The sequence below is a fragment of the Eschrichtius robustus genome, chromosome 2 (assembly GCF_028021215.1).
Source record: "Eschrichtius robustus isolate mEscRob2 chromosome 2, mEscRob2.pri, whole genome shotgun sequence".
Taxonomy (NCBI): Eukaryota; Metazoa; Chordata; class Mammalia; order Artiodactyla; family Eschrichtiidae; genus Eschrichtius; species Eschrichtius robustus.
In genome coordinates, this window is record NC_090825.1 from 131486613 (window position 1) to 131503046 (window position 16434).

The window sequence follows — 16434 nt, forward strand, 5'->3', positions numbered from 1 at the left end:
TGTGGACCAACTTTAAAGTCTTTACTGAATTTGTTACCATACTGCTTCTGTTTTGTGGGGTTTTTTTGTTCTGTTTTGTTTTGTTTTGGCTGCGAGGCATGTGGGATCTTAGCTCCCTGATCAGGGATCGAACCCTCACCTGCTGCATTGGAAGGCAAAGTCTTAACCACTGGATCACCAGGGAAGTCCCCCAAACTGCAATTATGCTGAGTGTTACTAAAGGAGAGGCATGGTGCTTTCAGGATTGAGCAAGGGACGTCAGGGAAGGCTGCCCTGAGGAGGTGTGATAGTTAAGTTTTGAGTCAAATACAGCAAGAGAGAAATGGAAGAGACATTCCTGAAAGAGAGCAGTGTGTGCCAAGGTCCTGTGAGGTGCGAGAGGTGGGTACCTCTCATCCTGGGAGAAAAGCGGTGTGTTCTGTTACCCTATGAAGCTGGAGAGAGATATAGGGCTAGGCTTGGAAGAGCCTTCTGTGCCATATTCAAGTGACTTGTTTTTACACCTAGAAAAACAGGAAGCCATTACAGAATTTGAGCAGAGGATGACTTGATCAGATTTGAGTTCCAAAAAGATAATTCTGCCATATGAGGAATGGGGGTTGGAAGGGGTCAAAGCTAGCTAACTAGTAAGGGTAGACTAGTTAGGATGGTCTTCCAATAGTTCTGATGAGCTAAAGGTCTCTTGAATGACAGTAGTTGGGGAGAGGGATGGAGATGGTAAGACGTAGATGAATTCATGTGATAATTAGAAAATAAAAGGACTTGGTACTAGATTGAAAATGGAGGTAAAGAAGAAGGAAATGTTAAGGATGACCAACACCCAAGTTTCTAGTAACTGAATGGCTGATGATGCCATTCACTGAAACTGGGAACATTGGCAAAGGACCATATTCAGGGAGGAAGGTTATGAGTTTGTTTTGGGTCTGGAGTTTTCTCTTGAACACTTGAATATTTGGATCTAGCACTGAGAAGAGGAGTCTAGGTTATAGATACAAAATATGAAATTGGGAGTCATCTGTGCACAAATGGGTGGTAATTGAAAGTAAATTACTGTGGTAGACAGAATAACGGCCTCTCCAAGATGCCCATGTCATAATTTCCAGAGCCTGTGAATATGTTATCTTACATGGCAAAGGGAAATTAAGATAGCATATGGAATTAAGGTTGTTATTCAGCTGACTGTGCAATAGAGATTATCCTGGATTATCTAGGTGGACCCAATGTAATCGCAAGGGTCCTTAAATGTGGAAGACAGCAGTAGAAGAGTCAGTTTCAGAGGGACGTGATGTGAGAAAGCCTTGTCCTGTCATTGCTGGCTTTTTTTGGTTTTGTTTTGTGGTTTGTTAATAACATTTTATTTTTACATTATCATTTGTTATATTTACCAGTTTTCCAAACTACCTTATCTATTTATTTATTTTTGGCATTTTATTTATTTATTTATTTTAACATCTTTATTGGAGTATAATTGCTTTACAATGGTGTGTTAGTTTCTGCTTTATAACAAAGTGAATCAGCTTATAATGGAAGGAGCCTCTCATCAAGGAATAGGGGCAGCTCTAGAAGCTGGAAAAGACCAGAAAATAGATTTTCCCCTAGAGTCTTCAGAAAGGAACATAGCCCTGATTAGACTTGGATTTTAGTACAGTGAGACCCATTTTGGAATTCTGATCTCCAGAACTGTAAGATGATAAAACTGTGCTGTTTTAAGCCACTAAGTTTGGGGTAATTACGGCAGCGATAGGAAACTAATCCAGTTACCTTGAGAAAAGTTAAAGAGAGAGGGTCTAACACTGAGTCATGGTACTCTATTACATAATGGTGATATAAAGAAGAGAAACGTACTAATGAGACAGGGAAGAAAGAGAAGAGGAAAACCAGGAGAATTTAGGGTTCTGGAAGCAAGAGGAGAGAATCTTTCATAAAGAGGTCAAGCAGGATGAGAAATGTATGCTGGATTTGGTGGTAGGAGCTCATGGATGACTACGGTGACAACTGTTTTGTTGGAATGAAGGGAGCTGGGTCCAGTGTGGGGTTGGATGTGGTGTTAGTGCGAGGTGAAGAGGCAAAGATAAAGACTATGGGCAATGCTTCTAAGAAGTTTACTTGTATAGTGGAAGGAAAAGTTATAGAAATGTTACCTTGGAATAATAATAGTATTCCTGAACCTTGGCATTGTTGACATTTTGGATCAGGTAATTCTTTGTCGTGGGGGACTATCTTGTGTATTATGGAATGTTTAGCCATTTCTCTGGTCTCTGACCACTAGATGCCAGTTGTAGTCTCTTCCCTCAGTTGTGACGACTAAAATTGTCTGTAGCCATTGTTAAATGTCCCCTAGGGATGAGAGACAAAATACCTCTAATTGAGAACCACTGTTTTGTATAGATAATAAAGAATCCCCTGAGTTTGATTTTGTCTAAGTACATCAGACTTATTTTTTTCTGAAGGGTAAAAGGGCATCAAATGAGTGCAACGTTATTTGATTGGCTCCTTCAAAGCTCATGTTCTAGATACACTTGATTTTTAGGTACCTACTCTGAGTTGATAGAAATTGACTTTGTATAAATGGTATTATTGTGCATGCTCTCATATAAGAATCTGAAAAGATTAGCCTAGGATGGACTCCAGTTATATTCAAAGTTTGTTCTAATTCTGTCTTTGCCATTTAATCTAGATTGGTGACCAGACGATAATGGAACAGCATGGTTCCAAGAAACTGCCCTTACCCCAGTATCATCTGCCTATAAGGATTCTAATAGCATTAGCTGAAATCTCAAAGCAGGTGCTCATCAAATCATGCTGAAATCTTTCACACTGTTAAAAAAAAAAAAAAAAAAGACAGAGTGTCAGTATTCTAACGTGGTTGATGTGGCTTTTCAGAAATTTAATGGGAAATGCAGTCCAAACCTTGTTTCTGAGCTTTGAATAAAAGGATTGCTTTTTTAGATTGGATGCATATGTTGAGTCTCAGACGTATGAAGACTCTATTTCTCTTGCCACCATTCACAAGATCCTTCCTGTTGGATTGGCTCTTTGGGTGTGCCTAAATGTCCCCCACCTACGTATTCATCCCTTCTTCCTCCCTAACTCCTGGCAATGCTTGATCTTTTTACTATTTCCATAGATTTGCCTTTTCAGAATGTCATGTAGTTGGGATCATACAGTATGTAGTCTTTTCAGATTGTCTTCTTTCACTTCGTAATGTGCATTAACATTCCTCCATGTCTTTTTGTGGCTTGGTAGCTCATTTCTTTTTAGCACTGAATATTCCATTGTCTGGATGTACCACAGCTTATTTATCCAGACACCTACTGAAGAACATGTTGGTTGCTTCCAAGTTTTAGCAATTCTAAGTAAAGCTGCTGTAAACATCATGTGCAGGTTTTTGTGTAGACATAAGTTTTCAACTCGTTTTGGTAAATACCAAGAAACATAATTGCTGGACCATATGGTAAGAGTGTGTTTAGTTTTGCCAGAAACTGTTCAACTGGCTTTCAAAATGGCTGTACCATTCTGTGTTCCTACCAGCAATGAGAGTTCTTATTGCTCCACATCCTAGCCAGCATTTGGTGTTGTCAGTGTTTTGGATTTTGGCCATTCTAATAGATGTATAGTGGTAGCTCATGTTTTAATTTTCAATTCTTTAATGATATGTGATGCTCTCCATCTTTATTTATTTATTTATTTATTTATTTATTTATTTATTTATTTATTTATTTATTTATTTATTTTTGGCTGTGTTGGGTCTTCGTTTCTGTGCGAGGGCTTTCTCTAGTTGTGGCGAGTGGGGGCCACTCTTCATCGCGGTGTGCGGGCCTTTCACTGTCGCGGCCTCTCTTGTTGCAGGGCACAGGCTCCAGATGCGCAGGCTCAGTAGTTGTGGCTCACGGGCCTAGTTGCTCTGCGGCATGTGGGATCTTCCCAGACCAGGGCTCGAACCCATGTCCCCTGCATTGGCAGGCAGATTCTCAATCACTGCGCCACCAGGGAAGCCCTCTCCATCTTTTTATATGCCTATTTACCATCTGTATATCTTCTTTGATGAGGTGTCTGTTCAGATCTTTGGCCCATTTTAAAATCAGGTTGTTCATTTCCTTATTGTTGAGTTTTAAGAGTTCTTTGTATACTTTGGTTAGTAACCTTTTATCAGAAATGTCTTTTGCAAATATTTCCTCCCAGTCTGGCTTGTCTTCACATCCTTTTGAGTGTTTTAACTTAAAAAAAATAAGTTCTTGCTCATTTGAAAGCCTATTAAGCAGTATAAGGAGAAATGTAATCCACAGCTTTTTAGGATATTAATACTGAATTTAGCAGAAATGTTAGGAGGTATGGACTTACCTAAGCCCTTTGCCATCTTTCTGGGTCATTTAAATACTTTTGCCATAGCAGCATGAAGTGGTTTTCCTCCAGCTGCAAAAGAATTGCAGTGTGAGACCATGAATTTAGTTTGAAAATACCAAATTTGTGAGACCTGAGGAGATTTAATCCTTGGCAAAATGTGCTCAGCTCTTCTCACTTAAGAAAAAGAATTAAAACAAACCAGAGGTGTTCTTGCCTATATCTGGTGGCTTTAGAAGTTTCCCTATGGGAGAAAGTTACGCTTTAATGAAGAATTAGTTTAAGCAGGGTGGATTAAGTTGCTAAAATTCATCTCCATAGTAATTTAGCAAGGGAAAAATTAAGATGTTGGCCACAGTTGTTATAAATTTGCTCAGAGCTGAAGATCCACGTGAATAACTTTGGGAAGGTGATACTCATTCCAGTTGATCATTTCGCCATTAAATACCAATCTTGCACATAGTGGGTCCTCTACTCAAAAGTGCTTTTGCTTATGAGTTACATGTCAGTGTAAATGAGCCAATCTCATAATTCTTTTCACGTGTTCAATGACTGCATGTTTTCCTGCATTTATTTTACTGTGCCTCCTATGTTCTAAGAACCGTTTAAGTTTTGAGGGTAACACAAGTTTGCATAATGTGATTTCTGGCATTAAGGACCTTTACTGATGACTAGAAGAAAGACAAATGTATGGAACTTTCTGAGGTCTGAAAGATAGTCCATCTTTCCTGAATGATATAAAAGAAAAAAATTCCCGTTTTTTTTAACCACTTCCTAATGTACAATTTGACTTCTATACAGTGTCATTTAACTTGGAGGAACAGTGAAACTGTGATGGTTAATTTTCCGTGTCAACTTGACTGGGTCATAGGATGCCCAGATAGTTGATTAAACATTATTTCTGGTGTGTCTGTGAGGGTGTTTCTGGATGAGATTAGCTTTTCAGTCAACAGACTGTGTAAAGCAGATTGCCTTCCCCATTACAGGTGGACCTTGTCTAGTTCGTTGAGGGCTGAAAAGAACAAAAAAGGGGAGGAAGGGAGGATTTGTTCTCTTCCTGACTACATAAGCTGGGACGTTGGTCTTCTCTTACTCTTGAACTGGAAATTACACCATCAGCATTTCTGGTTCTCAGGCCTTTGGACTCAGAGTGGAAAAAAAAATTATATATATAATATATAAAATTATATGTATTATATAATTATTATAATATAATATTGTATATTATGTATAATATTTTATATATAATAAAATTATATATGTGTGTGTGTGTGTGTATATATATATATCTCCTATTAGTTTTGTTCCTATGGAAAACCTGACCGATACAGGAACCGAAGCACTTAAATTTAAAGGATAATTTATTTTTTAAAAGGCATTCAAGAAAAAAGAGAAAAAAACCTTTGTATTCATACAGTTTCAAGTTGTTGGCTAAACTGACAGATATTTCCCTGTTTCTCACCCCCCAAACTGTATCATTTCATCTGAGGATTTAAAATTGGGCAACCAAAGATCACTCAGATTGTATTTAGTGGCGCATGCCAGGTCAATTTATTTTAACATGCAGAAGTCTAAATTGTCAGTAATAACCATCTCAGGGAAGAACTGTAGGAAAAAATCAATATTCCTGTTGAGAGTTTTCAATAGTACTTAATGATTTTACACATCTGCCACACAGACATGAAGAAGGCTCAGTTAAAACCCATAACAGAGTAAGCAAGCACTGCCTAAAAAGGGGAAAAAAATCTATATCAAAACCACAAGATAAATATGACTAGCAGAATAAATCTTAGTTTCAGTGGACAGGTAGGTAATATACGTTGGAAATTTACAGACTTGATCATGGTAGGGTTGTGCTTCAGTTTCCTTGTTTATAGCATAGTGATAACAAAGTACCTACCTCCCAAGATTGTGGTGAAGATTCAATGAGATAATATAGGTGAAGCTCTTAGAACAACACCTAGCTTATAAGAAACTCTCCATACACTTTCAAAAAATAAAATTAAGTAGGGCTTCAGAGACCATCTTACAGAGATGGCTGCTCTGAACTTTATTCCTAGACTTCTCTCTGTCTCTTTTGGTGACTTTCATTTATTGAAAAACAAGGCCCTTAAAAGTGAAAATGTTCTGATTGGACAGCATTGGGCCTCTTCAGCAACCTTGCCCCCTTCCTCAATAACTAAGCTTCTCTGAAAGTAAGACAGAAGCTGCCATAGTGTTGGGGAGAGTGATGGAAATTGCAAAGGTCCATGACAGGCTGGTAGAGGAGAGTGATGGGGACTTTCTTGAGACAGGTGGGGTCTTTCAGCAGGTCCAGGCTTTATCACCCATGGGGAGTTGTTTGGTGGTTTTCAGAGTAAATCCTGGATTGTGATTTTAGGATGGGGAGCTGAGCTTAGAGCTTCACCTTCTCCCAGTCCTTGAGAGAGATTATCTGTGGGGCTGAGTATTGCTAGACGCTTTTCCCTTTGACTGGAAATCTAGGAGAATGACCTGGGCAGCCAGTCAATGGTATAGATTCTAGAATTTATTTAATAGTGGAGATGTTTAGGACCATAGATATCACCTGATCTCACTTCCCCATCTTAAAAGTGAGGAGACTAAGGCCTAGATTGGTAAACTGACTTGCCCAAGGTCACCCAACATATAGTATGGCAAAGCTGACACTGAAGTCCAGGTTTCCTGACTCCACATTCTGTGCTTATAGAACACATCTGTGAAAGAGAGAGAGCAAGAAAGAGATTGGGACACAGAGGATTAAGGGGTGGAATTTAGATCAACATTTCTCCATAGGTGCATCATACTAAAATTTCACGTCATAAATAATAGTACTGATGTCTATCACTTATCAAATATTTACTATGTGATTATCGCTTCATGTACATATATTAATTAATCCTTATAACAGCATCATAAGGTAAGCACTGTTGTTATACCTACTTTATAGATGAGGGAACTGAGGCTTGGAGAGGTTCAGCAAATTGTCCAGTATTATGCAGCTAATAAGTGACAGAGCCAAGACTAGAATAATGAGTATTGGCAAATGACATTTCAGTTGACATTAAGCCCATTTAAAAAGAGTCTTGGGGAGAGGCTTGGTCCCTTCTCCACTCCAGGTTTTAGTTTACACACTTTTAAAGTGCAACAGATGATCTTCAAGATACGTGCATGAGTTATTGTTCTATTACTTTATTTTTCCTGGTGTTTTGACTGCACACAAGATTTTTCTAACTAAAGTTTGAGAATAAGTATGCAAGGTTTTCATTCCTGATAAAATGAGGGTTAAATGAAGGGGTAGCTAATGCTAAAAGCTCTTGCTGACTCATTCTGGGATGACCACATGCCTCCCAGGACAGCCTTTCTAGGCCTCCTTCCACTCCATTATTTCAGGTTTGATGGATGGTGATATTACCTTGTTCCTGCTTAAGAATCTTGGTGCCTCTATTTTTTCTAGATTAAATGAGGTTTTAACAAGGCTTATGGGGTGATTCTTTGTCATTAAAATAACAAATGGATTGAAAACAGCCTTCTGTCTCTTTGGAACCCACCACGGTTCGTGGATGATAATCCAGCCGGTGATGGAACAACAGAGAGCCATGAGGCTATCAGAGAGGGGAAATGTAAAATTCCCTGTGATTTGTCAGTGAGAATGGAGAATCTCAAACATCTCAGAGAATAAATTTAAATCCATGGCTGGATAGTGTGACTTTCTAGAACAAATTTTCATAAATGTGCAGTGAGATTGGCTTGGGGATATGGGATTTTTTTTTTTTTTCTTTTTTTAAATTTAGGCTGCTCCAGCTCTTAGTTGTGGCACACGGGATCTTCACTGAGGCACGTAGACTTCTTAGTTGCGGCACTCAGGCTCCTTAGTTGTGGCATACAAACTCTCAGTTGTGGCATGCGAACTCTTAATTGTGGCGTGCATGTGGGATCTATTTCCCTGACCAGGATCGAACCCAGGCCCACTGCATTGGGAGTGTGGAGTCTTACCCACTGGACCACCAGGGAAGTCCCTGGGATGTGTTGAAAAACATTCAGACCTTGATGTTTTTGACTGTAATCACTGGGTGAGAGGCCAGAAAAGTAATAGATCGCATGTTTATTCTTCCATGGAAACTATGGAAATAAGTGGCATAAGCATTTAAAATTTTAGAACTAAAGGGTTTTAAAACATCAGGAAAAAGTTGAGTTAAATGAGAACATGGCTCTCCCCTAGGCAGAGATGCTAATCTAATACCAGGAGTTCTGATTCAAGTCCGTGGAGCTGTCTAGGCGGCAGGAATTGGACTATTAATTAGGTCCAAGGGGGCTGGACTTGTATGCCTGGAGCAGATCCCCAACGAAAGAAGCAAGATCAATGTCAAAAGAAGAGAATAATTCCACTTCCTGTTTCTCATCCCGCTTATGAGGAGAACAATTTAGATCAAGAGTGATACTGTCATGAGAAAGATGATATGTCTTTCAACAAGCTGCCAGTTGAAACTTTTAAAATAAATGACTACAGTGAAGATGTTAAATTCAGGTCAGTTTAAGGAATTGACTAATGACAGCAACAGAGATCACAGGAAATGATACAATCCTAAAACTGACAGGAGGTGAGATGGAGGTTACTCTGTAGTAAATTATGTGCAGAAATGGGTTAGCTACTCTGTTCAGAATTGACACAGAGAAGCCTCCAACTTCAAAAGCTTCCAACGGCTTTCTCACCCTCACTTTTTGAGTGGCTAGTTGTGTGATCTGGGTAATTTTCTTCTCTAAAGGGGCTTCAGTTTCTCCATCTGTAAAATGGGGAATTTGGCTGGCTCATCATTTAGGTTTCTTCTACTTCTTACCTATTTTTAGATCTGCTACCATGAATGTTTGCTGGCAGAAATAGGAGCAGTAATACACTTTACTTACTATAATTTTCAGGCAATAGAATCTTCCCCATCCATTTAAGTTCATGGTTCTTTCTCTCATCCTTGGAATCCAGAGTGTTTGTGGCTGGTATCCTTTATTTGACACCTATCAGTATTCTGAACGGTTGTTGTTAGCAACTTGAAGGGCAAGATTTGTACCTTATTCCATTTTGCATCCTGAATGTTTAGCACAGGAATTGCAGTTAGTACCTACCACCGCTACCACTAACAACAATAATTGTAATATCAACAGTAATAGTTACTATGTATTTAGTGCTTACACATGTGGTGGGCATTGTGCAAGGCACTCCATATACATGATCTTATTTAGGCCTCACGAGAGGAGAAACAGAGAGATTGAGCAACATGCCTAAGGTCACACAGCCCATAACTGGCAGAACCAGTATTTGACATGTAACCCAGGTCTGTATGTTTCCAAAGCTATGATCTTACCCACCATAGCATGCTGCCTTCCTCCAAAATTTCTCATCTTCTATAGATAATAAATACCTAAACCTGAAAATTCAAGAAGTAGGAAATAGAAGCATGTTATTTAGAGATATGGAGGTGAGCAACAAAAGAAACGGCTAAAATAATTGAGAATGGTTGCTTTTGAGAAAGAGATGAGGTGGGAGGAATATAGGAGAATGCTGTTTTTTCGTAATAAGTCTCAAAGAATTGTGTGACTCTGCAAATTACGTCCAAATCTAATTTTGATGAAAATTTAAACTTGAAAATAAAAGAATTATGGTATACCTATTTAAAAAAAAAACAGAGAAATAGGAAATGGGGTCAGACTGGGGAGACAGGACCTGTCCATTTTACACAGAGGATTGCAGACTCAGAACGCTGGAAGGGAGAAATCTGGGAGCCTTTGGGTGAGGGGCAGTTCACCCTAGTTGTGACATAGTGTTTGTACCTATGCATTACCAGTGTCCAATGTAAATCTAATTAAACCACATATGTAATTTAACCTTTTTGGAAGCCACATTACAATAAGTAAAAAGGAAATAATAAAATAATTTTTATAAAGTATTTTGTTTAAACCGATATATCCAAACTGTGATCTTTTCAACATATAATAAATATAAAAATTATTAATGAGAAAAAAGTAACTACTAATAAATCATCCTTAACACTTCCTGTTAGGCATCTTAGAAACTCTTGGTTTGGCCATCAAATTTATGGGCTTTTTTGATAGTGCTACAAAGACATTTCAAGTTGGAGATCATAGTACTGGGTGTATTCTGAAGGTAGACGTTTAGTACATGTATTTTGGGGGCCTTTTTTAAAAAGTTGTAAGTGAAAAAATTTAAACTAGATTAAGAAATGGAATTGATTGGCTCATTTTACAGAAAAGTCTGGGAGAGGTCTTGTTTCAGGCCAGGCTGGATCCAGGTGACTTACTCGTGACATTTCTTGCTTGATCCTTTCATCTCTTGGTTCTGCTTTACTTGCTTTTTTTCCTAGCAGGCTCTATCCCTGTGGCAGAGAACATTGCTCCAAGAGTTCCAGACTTCCGGAATCCATATGGTTTATGGTTCTAGAGTAAGGGAAATACTTTTCCTGATAATCGGGCAAAAATCCTAAGGAGGACATCACCTGACCTAGCTTGGGGCATGTACCCATCCCTGAACCCATTAGTGTGTCTAGAGAAGATGAAGCATTCTTATTGGCAAGGCCTGTGTAATGTGACCTCCCTGTGACTTGGAAGGCTGGAGAGTCTGTATGAGCCTCAGCCAAATCATGTGAGCTGAGTTAGAAGACAATGAAAAGGGAGGTGTAATTCTCCAAATGGAAGGATGATGCAGATAAATATCACAGGTCTGCTCTAAAATCTCCAACTTTCTCACTGTTTTAACAAATGGTGTCCTTTCTAGTGTATTGGAAAGAGCATTGGGCTGATGTAAAGGGCATCTTGATTCTGGTTCCTTCTCTGTTTCTGAATAGCTATGGAGCCTTAGACAAATCATTTATGCTCTTTTGGATTTAGTTCCTGTATCGGTAAAAATGCAAAGTAGAATGATTTGATCTTTCTGAACCTTTCCAACTGTGGCATTCTGTTTCTAAGTGCTAGTGATGATTATCACGTCCTCTGAATAGCAAGAAAAGTCAGTTGCCGGTTTTACTATAGATCAGTGATTTCATACTTTCTTTTCAAAGTCTAGTCATTATCTACAGTAAATTAATGCATCCTTCTCGTTTCTGACATCTATGCATCACACCATGGAAGACATTAGATCTGCCATGGTGAGCTGTACTATGAAAATGGTGCAAGGGCTGTATTCTTAGTTTTCTGTACATTAATAAAAAAAGTTTTTGTGTAGTTAATGTGAGCTCCACCGCGACAGCCGTCATGTCTGTCTTGTTCAATGCTGAACCTCCAGTGCCTAGCTCAGTCCTTGATGTATAATCGATACTTAGAAAATATTTGTTGAAAGACTAAATAAAGTGTAAAAAATGAAGATATAGGGGCTTCCCTGGTGGCGCAGTGGTTGAGAATCTGCCTGCCAATGCAGGGGACACGGGTTCAAGCCCTGGTCTGGGAAGATCCCACATGCCGCGGAGCAACAGGGCCCGTGAGCCACAACTACTGAGCCTGCGCGTCTGGAGCCTGTGCTCCGCAACAAGAGAGGCCGCGATAGTGAGAGGCCCGCGCACCGCGATGAAGAGTGGCCCCCACTTGCTGCAACTAGAGAAAGCCGTCGCACAGAAACGGAGACCCAACAAAGCCATAAATAAATAAATTAAAAAAAAAATAAAATTAAAAAAAAAAAGAAGATATAAAATTTCTTAAAGCTCATGCATTGTAGAACCTTCTTGAATGTAAGTGATTACCAAAAGAATCTTTTACATACCAAAAGAAATATTTTAGATAGGAATAAAACTGTAGTAAATGACAGCAATGCGGTTGAACCCAGTCAGCACAAGTGTACAGCTCAAGCAGTTTTGTAGCTATATCATGTTGCCTTCAATGGACCTCAAAGGTTAAAGTCCAATGCTTTCTGGCCCTTATGATTGATGGTCTCCTTTCCAGTGCCCCAGACTGATTCTGCTGTTTGTTGAAAAGCAAATTAAAATTTTCTACATCTTTTGCCTTATTTCTATCTAATTTTAGCATGTTTTCTTACATAAAGTATCATTTATTGAACTTTTGTCGTTACAGTCATGTTGATCCATTCTTCAGGGAGAGTTTGGGTCCCGTTATCTTCTGAGTTTATTCCAGACTTTTTTCTTTACGTGCAGGTTACACTGAACTATCATGGCTAGGTTGCTTCTTAAAAATAGGGCTTTTTCCATGTCACTTTCTTAATAAAGAATGAAGTTTTCAGTTCGGGTTTTTAGATCCTCCACTCTTGGTCTCAATTCACCTATCAAATTTTATTTCTCACTACTCTGCCTGAGGACCTGTGATGATCCAGTCTTTTTTTTTTTTTTTTTTTTTACTTTTATTTGCATTTATTTTTTGAAGCATTTATTCCCAGGCCATAAATCTTTGTTTCTTCAGTTTCTTCTGGGATATCTTTTTCTTCTGGGCAACCTCCTTTTCTGGTTTAGGAGCAATCTGTTCTCTTTCAGTAAGGATCATCTCAGTGTAGCAGGGAGAGCTCATGTATGGGTTGATCTGACCATGAGCTCTGTAAGTCCTGTGCCACATCTTGGGGGCTTTGTTCACCTGGATATGCTCAATGACCAGAGAATCTACATCTAAGCCCTTAAGTTCAGCATTACTCTCTGCATTTTTGAACATGTGCAGTAAAAATTCAGCACTCTTTTTGGGCCACCGACCCTGTGTCCAGCCCCACTGTTTGGTCTGGGCACACCTACCAATTCCACCATTGTAACGATGGAATGGCACACATTGCTTCTTTAAAATGACATCCTTCAGATACTTGGTGGCTTTTTGGATATGCATACCCTTAATGGCCTGGGCAGTTTCACGAGTGTTCTTAAAGTGAACGCGAAGATTTGAACCTCTTGACTTGCATGATTTTGTGGGGTTTTCTGGGTCAAGTGAATAGCGAACCATTTTTAGAGGTCACCTCAGGCCGCTTACTGGAAAAGGAAGAGTGGTCCAGTCATTTTAAGTATCGTCCACCATTTTTAGGTGGTCCAGTCATTTTAAGTATCATCTACCGTGTACCCTGCACATATTATGAGCTCTCCTTGCCTTAAATCTACCTACCAGTCCCAGGTCTATCCATCATCCAGTGCTTTGATTAAAATCCATAAAGATTTCTCAAAGTATAACCTAGAAATTTTTCCTTACTTAAATTTTTATACCATTCCTGGATTGAAACCAACACTTCCTACATAGCTCTGAAGAATACTCTTCAGACTCTGGAAAAAAGTCTTCCATTGTCAAAGTGGTTTGAGAGATTTCACTGTCCATGGAAAACAATTTGGAAAATAATACCTCTTACTGTGAGTTTCTTGAGGGCAGGGATTAAGTGTGATTCATTGTTTATACTCAGTGGCTCGTATATTGCTTGTCCCATAAGCATTCAACAAATGTAGAATAAATTAATGATTGATGAAAATTTTGTCCTTCATTATGTGCTAGATTATGTTAATTTGACTGAGGTTTTGTATTTAAATCTTATTTCACCAGGGAGATAGAAATCTTCTTAAGGACAACACCATGTCTTGTAAGTTTTTATTTTTCACAATATTTAGTTCAGGACTTGTCATCTGCATGGTAATGAATAGAAACTTGTTGTGTTGCTCTAATTTGACCACTTGAACTACTATGTGTGTCATGTCAGTATAGTGCAGTCAGTTTTACTTTGACAGTTGGAATTTGGTATAACACCTTTGATTATATATTCCATCTTCCAGGATTCACTCTGAAGCAGCTATTCCAATATTGCATTTGGCTGAATACTTGGAGGTCCTTTTCCCTAACTTACTGGAATAAGTTTATTCATTTTATCTCTCCTCTTACAAATCTGTTTAGCTTGTACATATGTGACCAATGTGAGCAAAATGATGCACTGAATAGGTCTTTAAACCTAGCTTTGTATAAACCAGTGAATGTTTTCATACTCCTGAAAAGATTCTATAGAAAGGATTTATAAATCAGACATTAAGGTTTCTAAGGCAGAAACTCAATAATTTGAAATAATGACAAGGCATTTGGTAGGAGTTTTTGGCAGGGAGATTTCTCTAAAAACCCCTTACCACTACCCTGCCATTCCCTTAAGACTACCCTTTCTAACTGGAAGCACTTTTCTATAAGAATTCATGTATTTACATCTAGTTTTCTTAGACTTGTGTTCCTGTGGATGTGTGGTATAGCTCCAGAATATGATGTAGCATATTTCATTTTGATTTTTATAGTCTCAGATTCGTTATTTGCATGTCTTATTTATAGTACCTGGTATAAATTAATTTAAGTAAATTATTCTAATAATTATTCCAATGAGTCTAAAAACTAAAAATTAGTTTCAATAAAATTGTCAAAATTGTCATAAATTTATACTATTATATAGCCTTAGGAACACCAGGAATATCAGCATTTTCAAACAAATCAACCAAGTAACTGTGATTATCAAAGTCTAGAGAACTAACTTACAAGAGAAAAGGTTTCAGAAGACAAAATCAGTCTCTTTTCCAAGATTAACTAGGCAAGTTCTCCAGCTCTTTCTCCAGAATGGAAAGCACAGGTGTGATCTCACATATCGGCTGACCATCTTATAATAATTTCCTCTGTGAAGCTTTGTGGAGACATGTTTTATTACGTATGGGAAAACTTTACAGATTTCCTCTGATTAGTTCTTCTAAAAGGGCTCAGAGGCAGAAACTGCAATTTTCAACCCAAAGAACAATTAAAAGTGGTACACATATATTGTACCCCAGCATGCATCAAAGACTCCTTTCTTCTGCCATGGAATTCTTCCCAATTTACCTCTCTGGCACCTCCCCCAAATTCTCCATTTTTACTTTTAACTAAATGTTCAAGCCTTTTGTAATATATTAGTGGCAATATAAACCATTAGTTGGTGCCTCACTAGGGCTTTGAGGCTGCATGCCCATTTGACAGCAGCATGTATGAATGGTTGACAACAAAAATTCTAAGGTTAGGCTTACATTGAAAAAAAATGGCACCATTAATTTTCGTCTAGGAGCTTCAGTGGTTCCATTTCCTTACATTCAGTTCTCTGGGCAACCCTGCTTCACTGCAAGGGAAAGCAAACCTGGAGACAGGAGACCAGCCTCTCTGGGAGCTCTTGCATTCTGATGACATAAAATTAGTAAGAGTAGAACCATGGACAGCAGCTATTGCCACAAAGCAATGATAGTTCATTTCATTGGCCTCCTGAGTTTCTTGCAGGCAGTGAGCAGGCATAGGACTTCACACTTACAATTGCAAGCAGTCGTGTGATAGTTTATTATTTTTTTCTTTGCGGTTTGTGTGTGTGTGTGTTAGAGAGGTGGAGAAAATGAGATGAACTCCAGTCTTAGTCTGTTCAGGCTCCTGTGACAGAATACTATAGACTTGTTGGCTTATAAACAACAGAAATTTCTCTCTCACAGTTCTGGAGGCTGGGAAGTCCAAGATCAAGGCATTGGCAGATTTGGTATCTGGTGAGCGCTCGCTTCTTGGTTTATAGGTGGCCGTCTTCTGCCTGTGTCCTCACATGGTAGAAGGGGCAAGGGAGCTCTCTGGGGTCTCTTTAGTAAGGGCACTAATCCCATATAAGGGTTCCATCCTCATGACTTAATCACCTCCCAAAGACCCCCTCCTCCAAAAACCATCACGTTGGAGGTTAAGATTTCAACACATGAATTTTGGGACACACAAACCTGCAGTTCATAGCAGTATCCTTGTGCACAACAGCTGACATTGAATCCATGTGTACCTGATGATAGTGACAATATTTGAATAGAATTTTAGAATTAAAGAGTACTTAGATTTTAACATTTGTTTCTAATACCAACTTTGTATTCAGGATACTTCAAGGTAGTGGCCAAACTCCTTCATATGGTTTAAGAGGCTCTCCTGGTCTGGCCCTTATGCACCTTCCCAGAATTTATTTAATCTCTCTTTTCCTTGGATTCTATCTTCTCACCAAATTAAACTATTATTTGCTAAATCACCACCTGTTTCTTGCCTTTTCAGCCTTTGGATATCTATTCCCTCTGCCAAAAACGCTTTTGTGGCTAACTCCCATTCAGGAAGCCTGCCCTG

At 38.7% G+C, this 16434-nt stretch overlaps 1 protein-coding gene across 1 annotated transcript; it reads right to left on the reverse strand.

Annotated features, from left to right (window-relative positions):
• Window positions 1-12717: 12717 nt before the first annotated feature.
• LOC137758550 (large ribosomal subunit protein uL22-like) lies at window positions 12718-13310 on the reverse strand. The gene has a single exon (XM_068534563.1). It carries the CDS (start codon window positions 13270-13272, stop codon window positions 12718-12720), a length of 555 nt encoding a protein of 184 aa, XP_068390664.1. The 5' UTR covers window positions 13273-13310.
• Between the last annotated feature and the right edge of the window lie 3124 nt (window positions 13311-16434).

Bases quoted from the DNA above. Each gene is read 5' to 3' on its own strand.
- LOC137758550 (XM_068534563.1), bottom strand. From the start codon at position 13,272: ATGGTTCGCTATTCACTTGACCCAGAAAACCCCACAAAATCATGCAAG.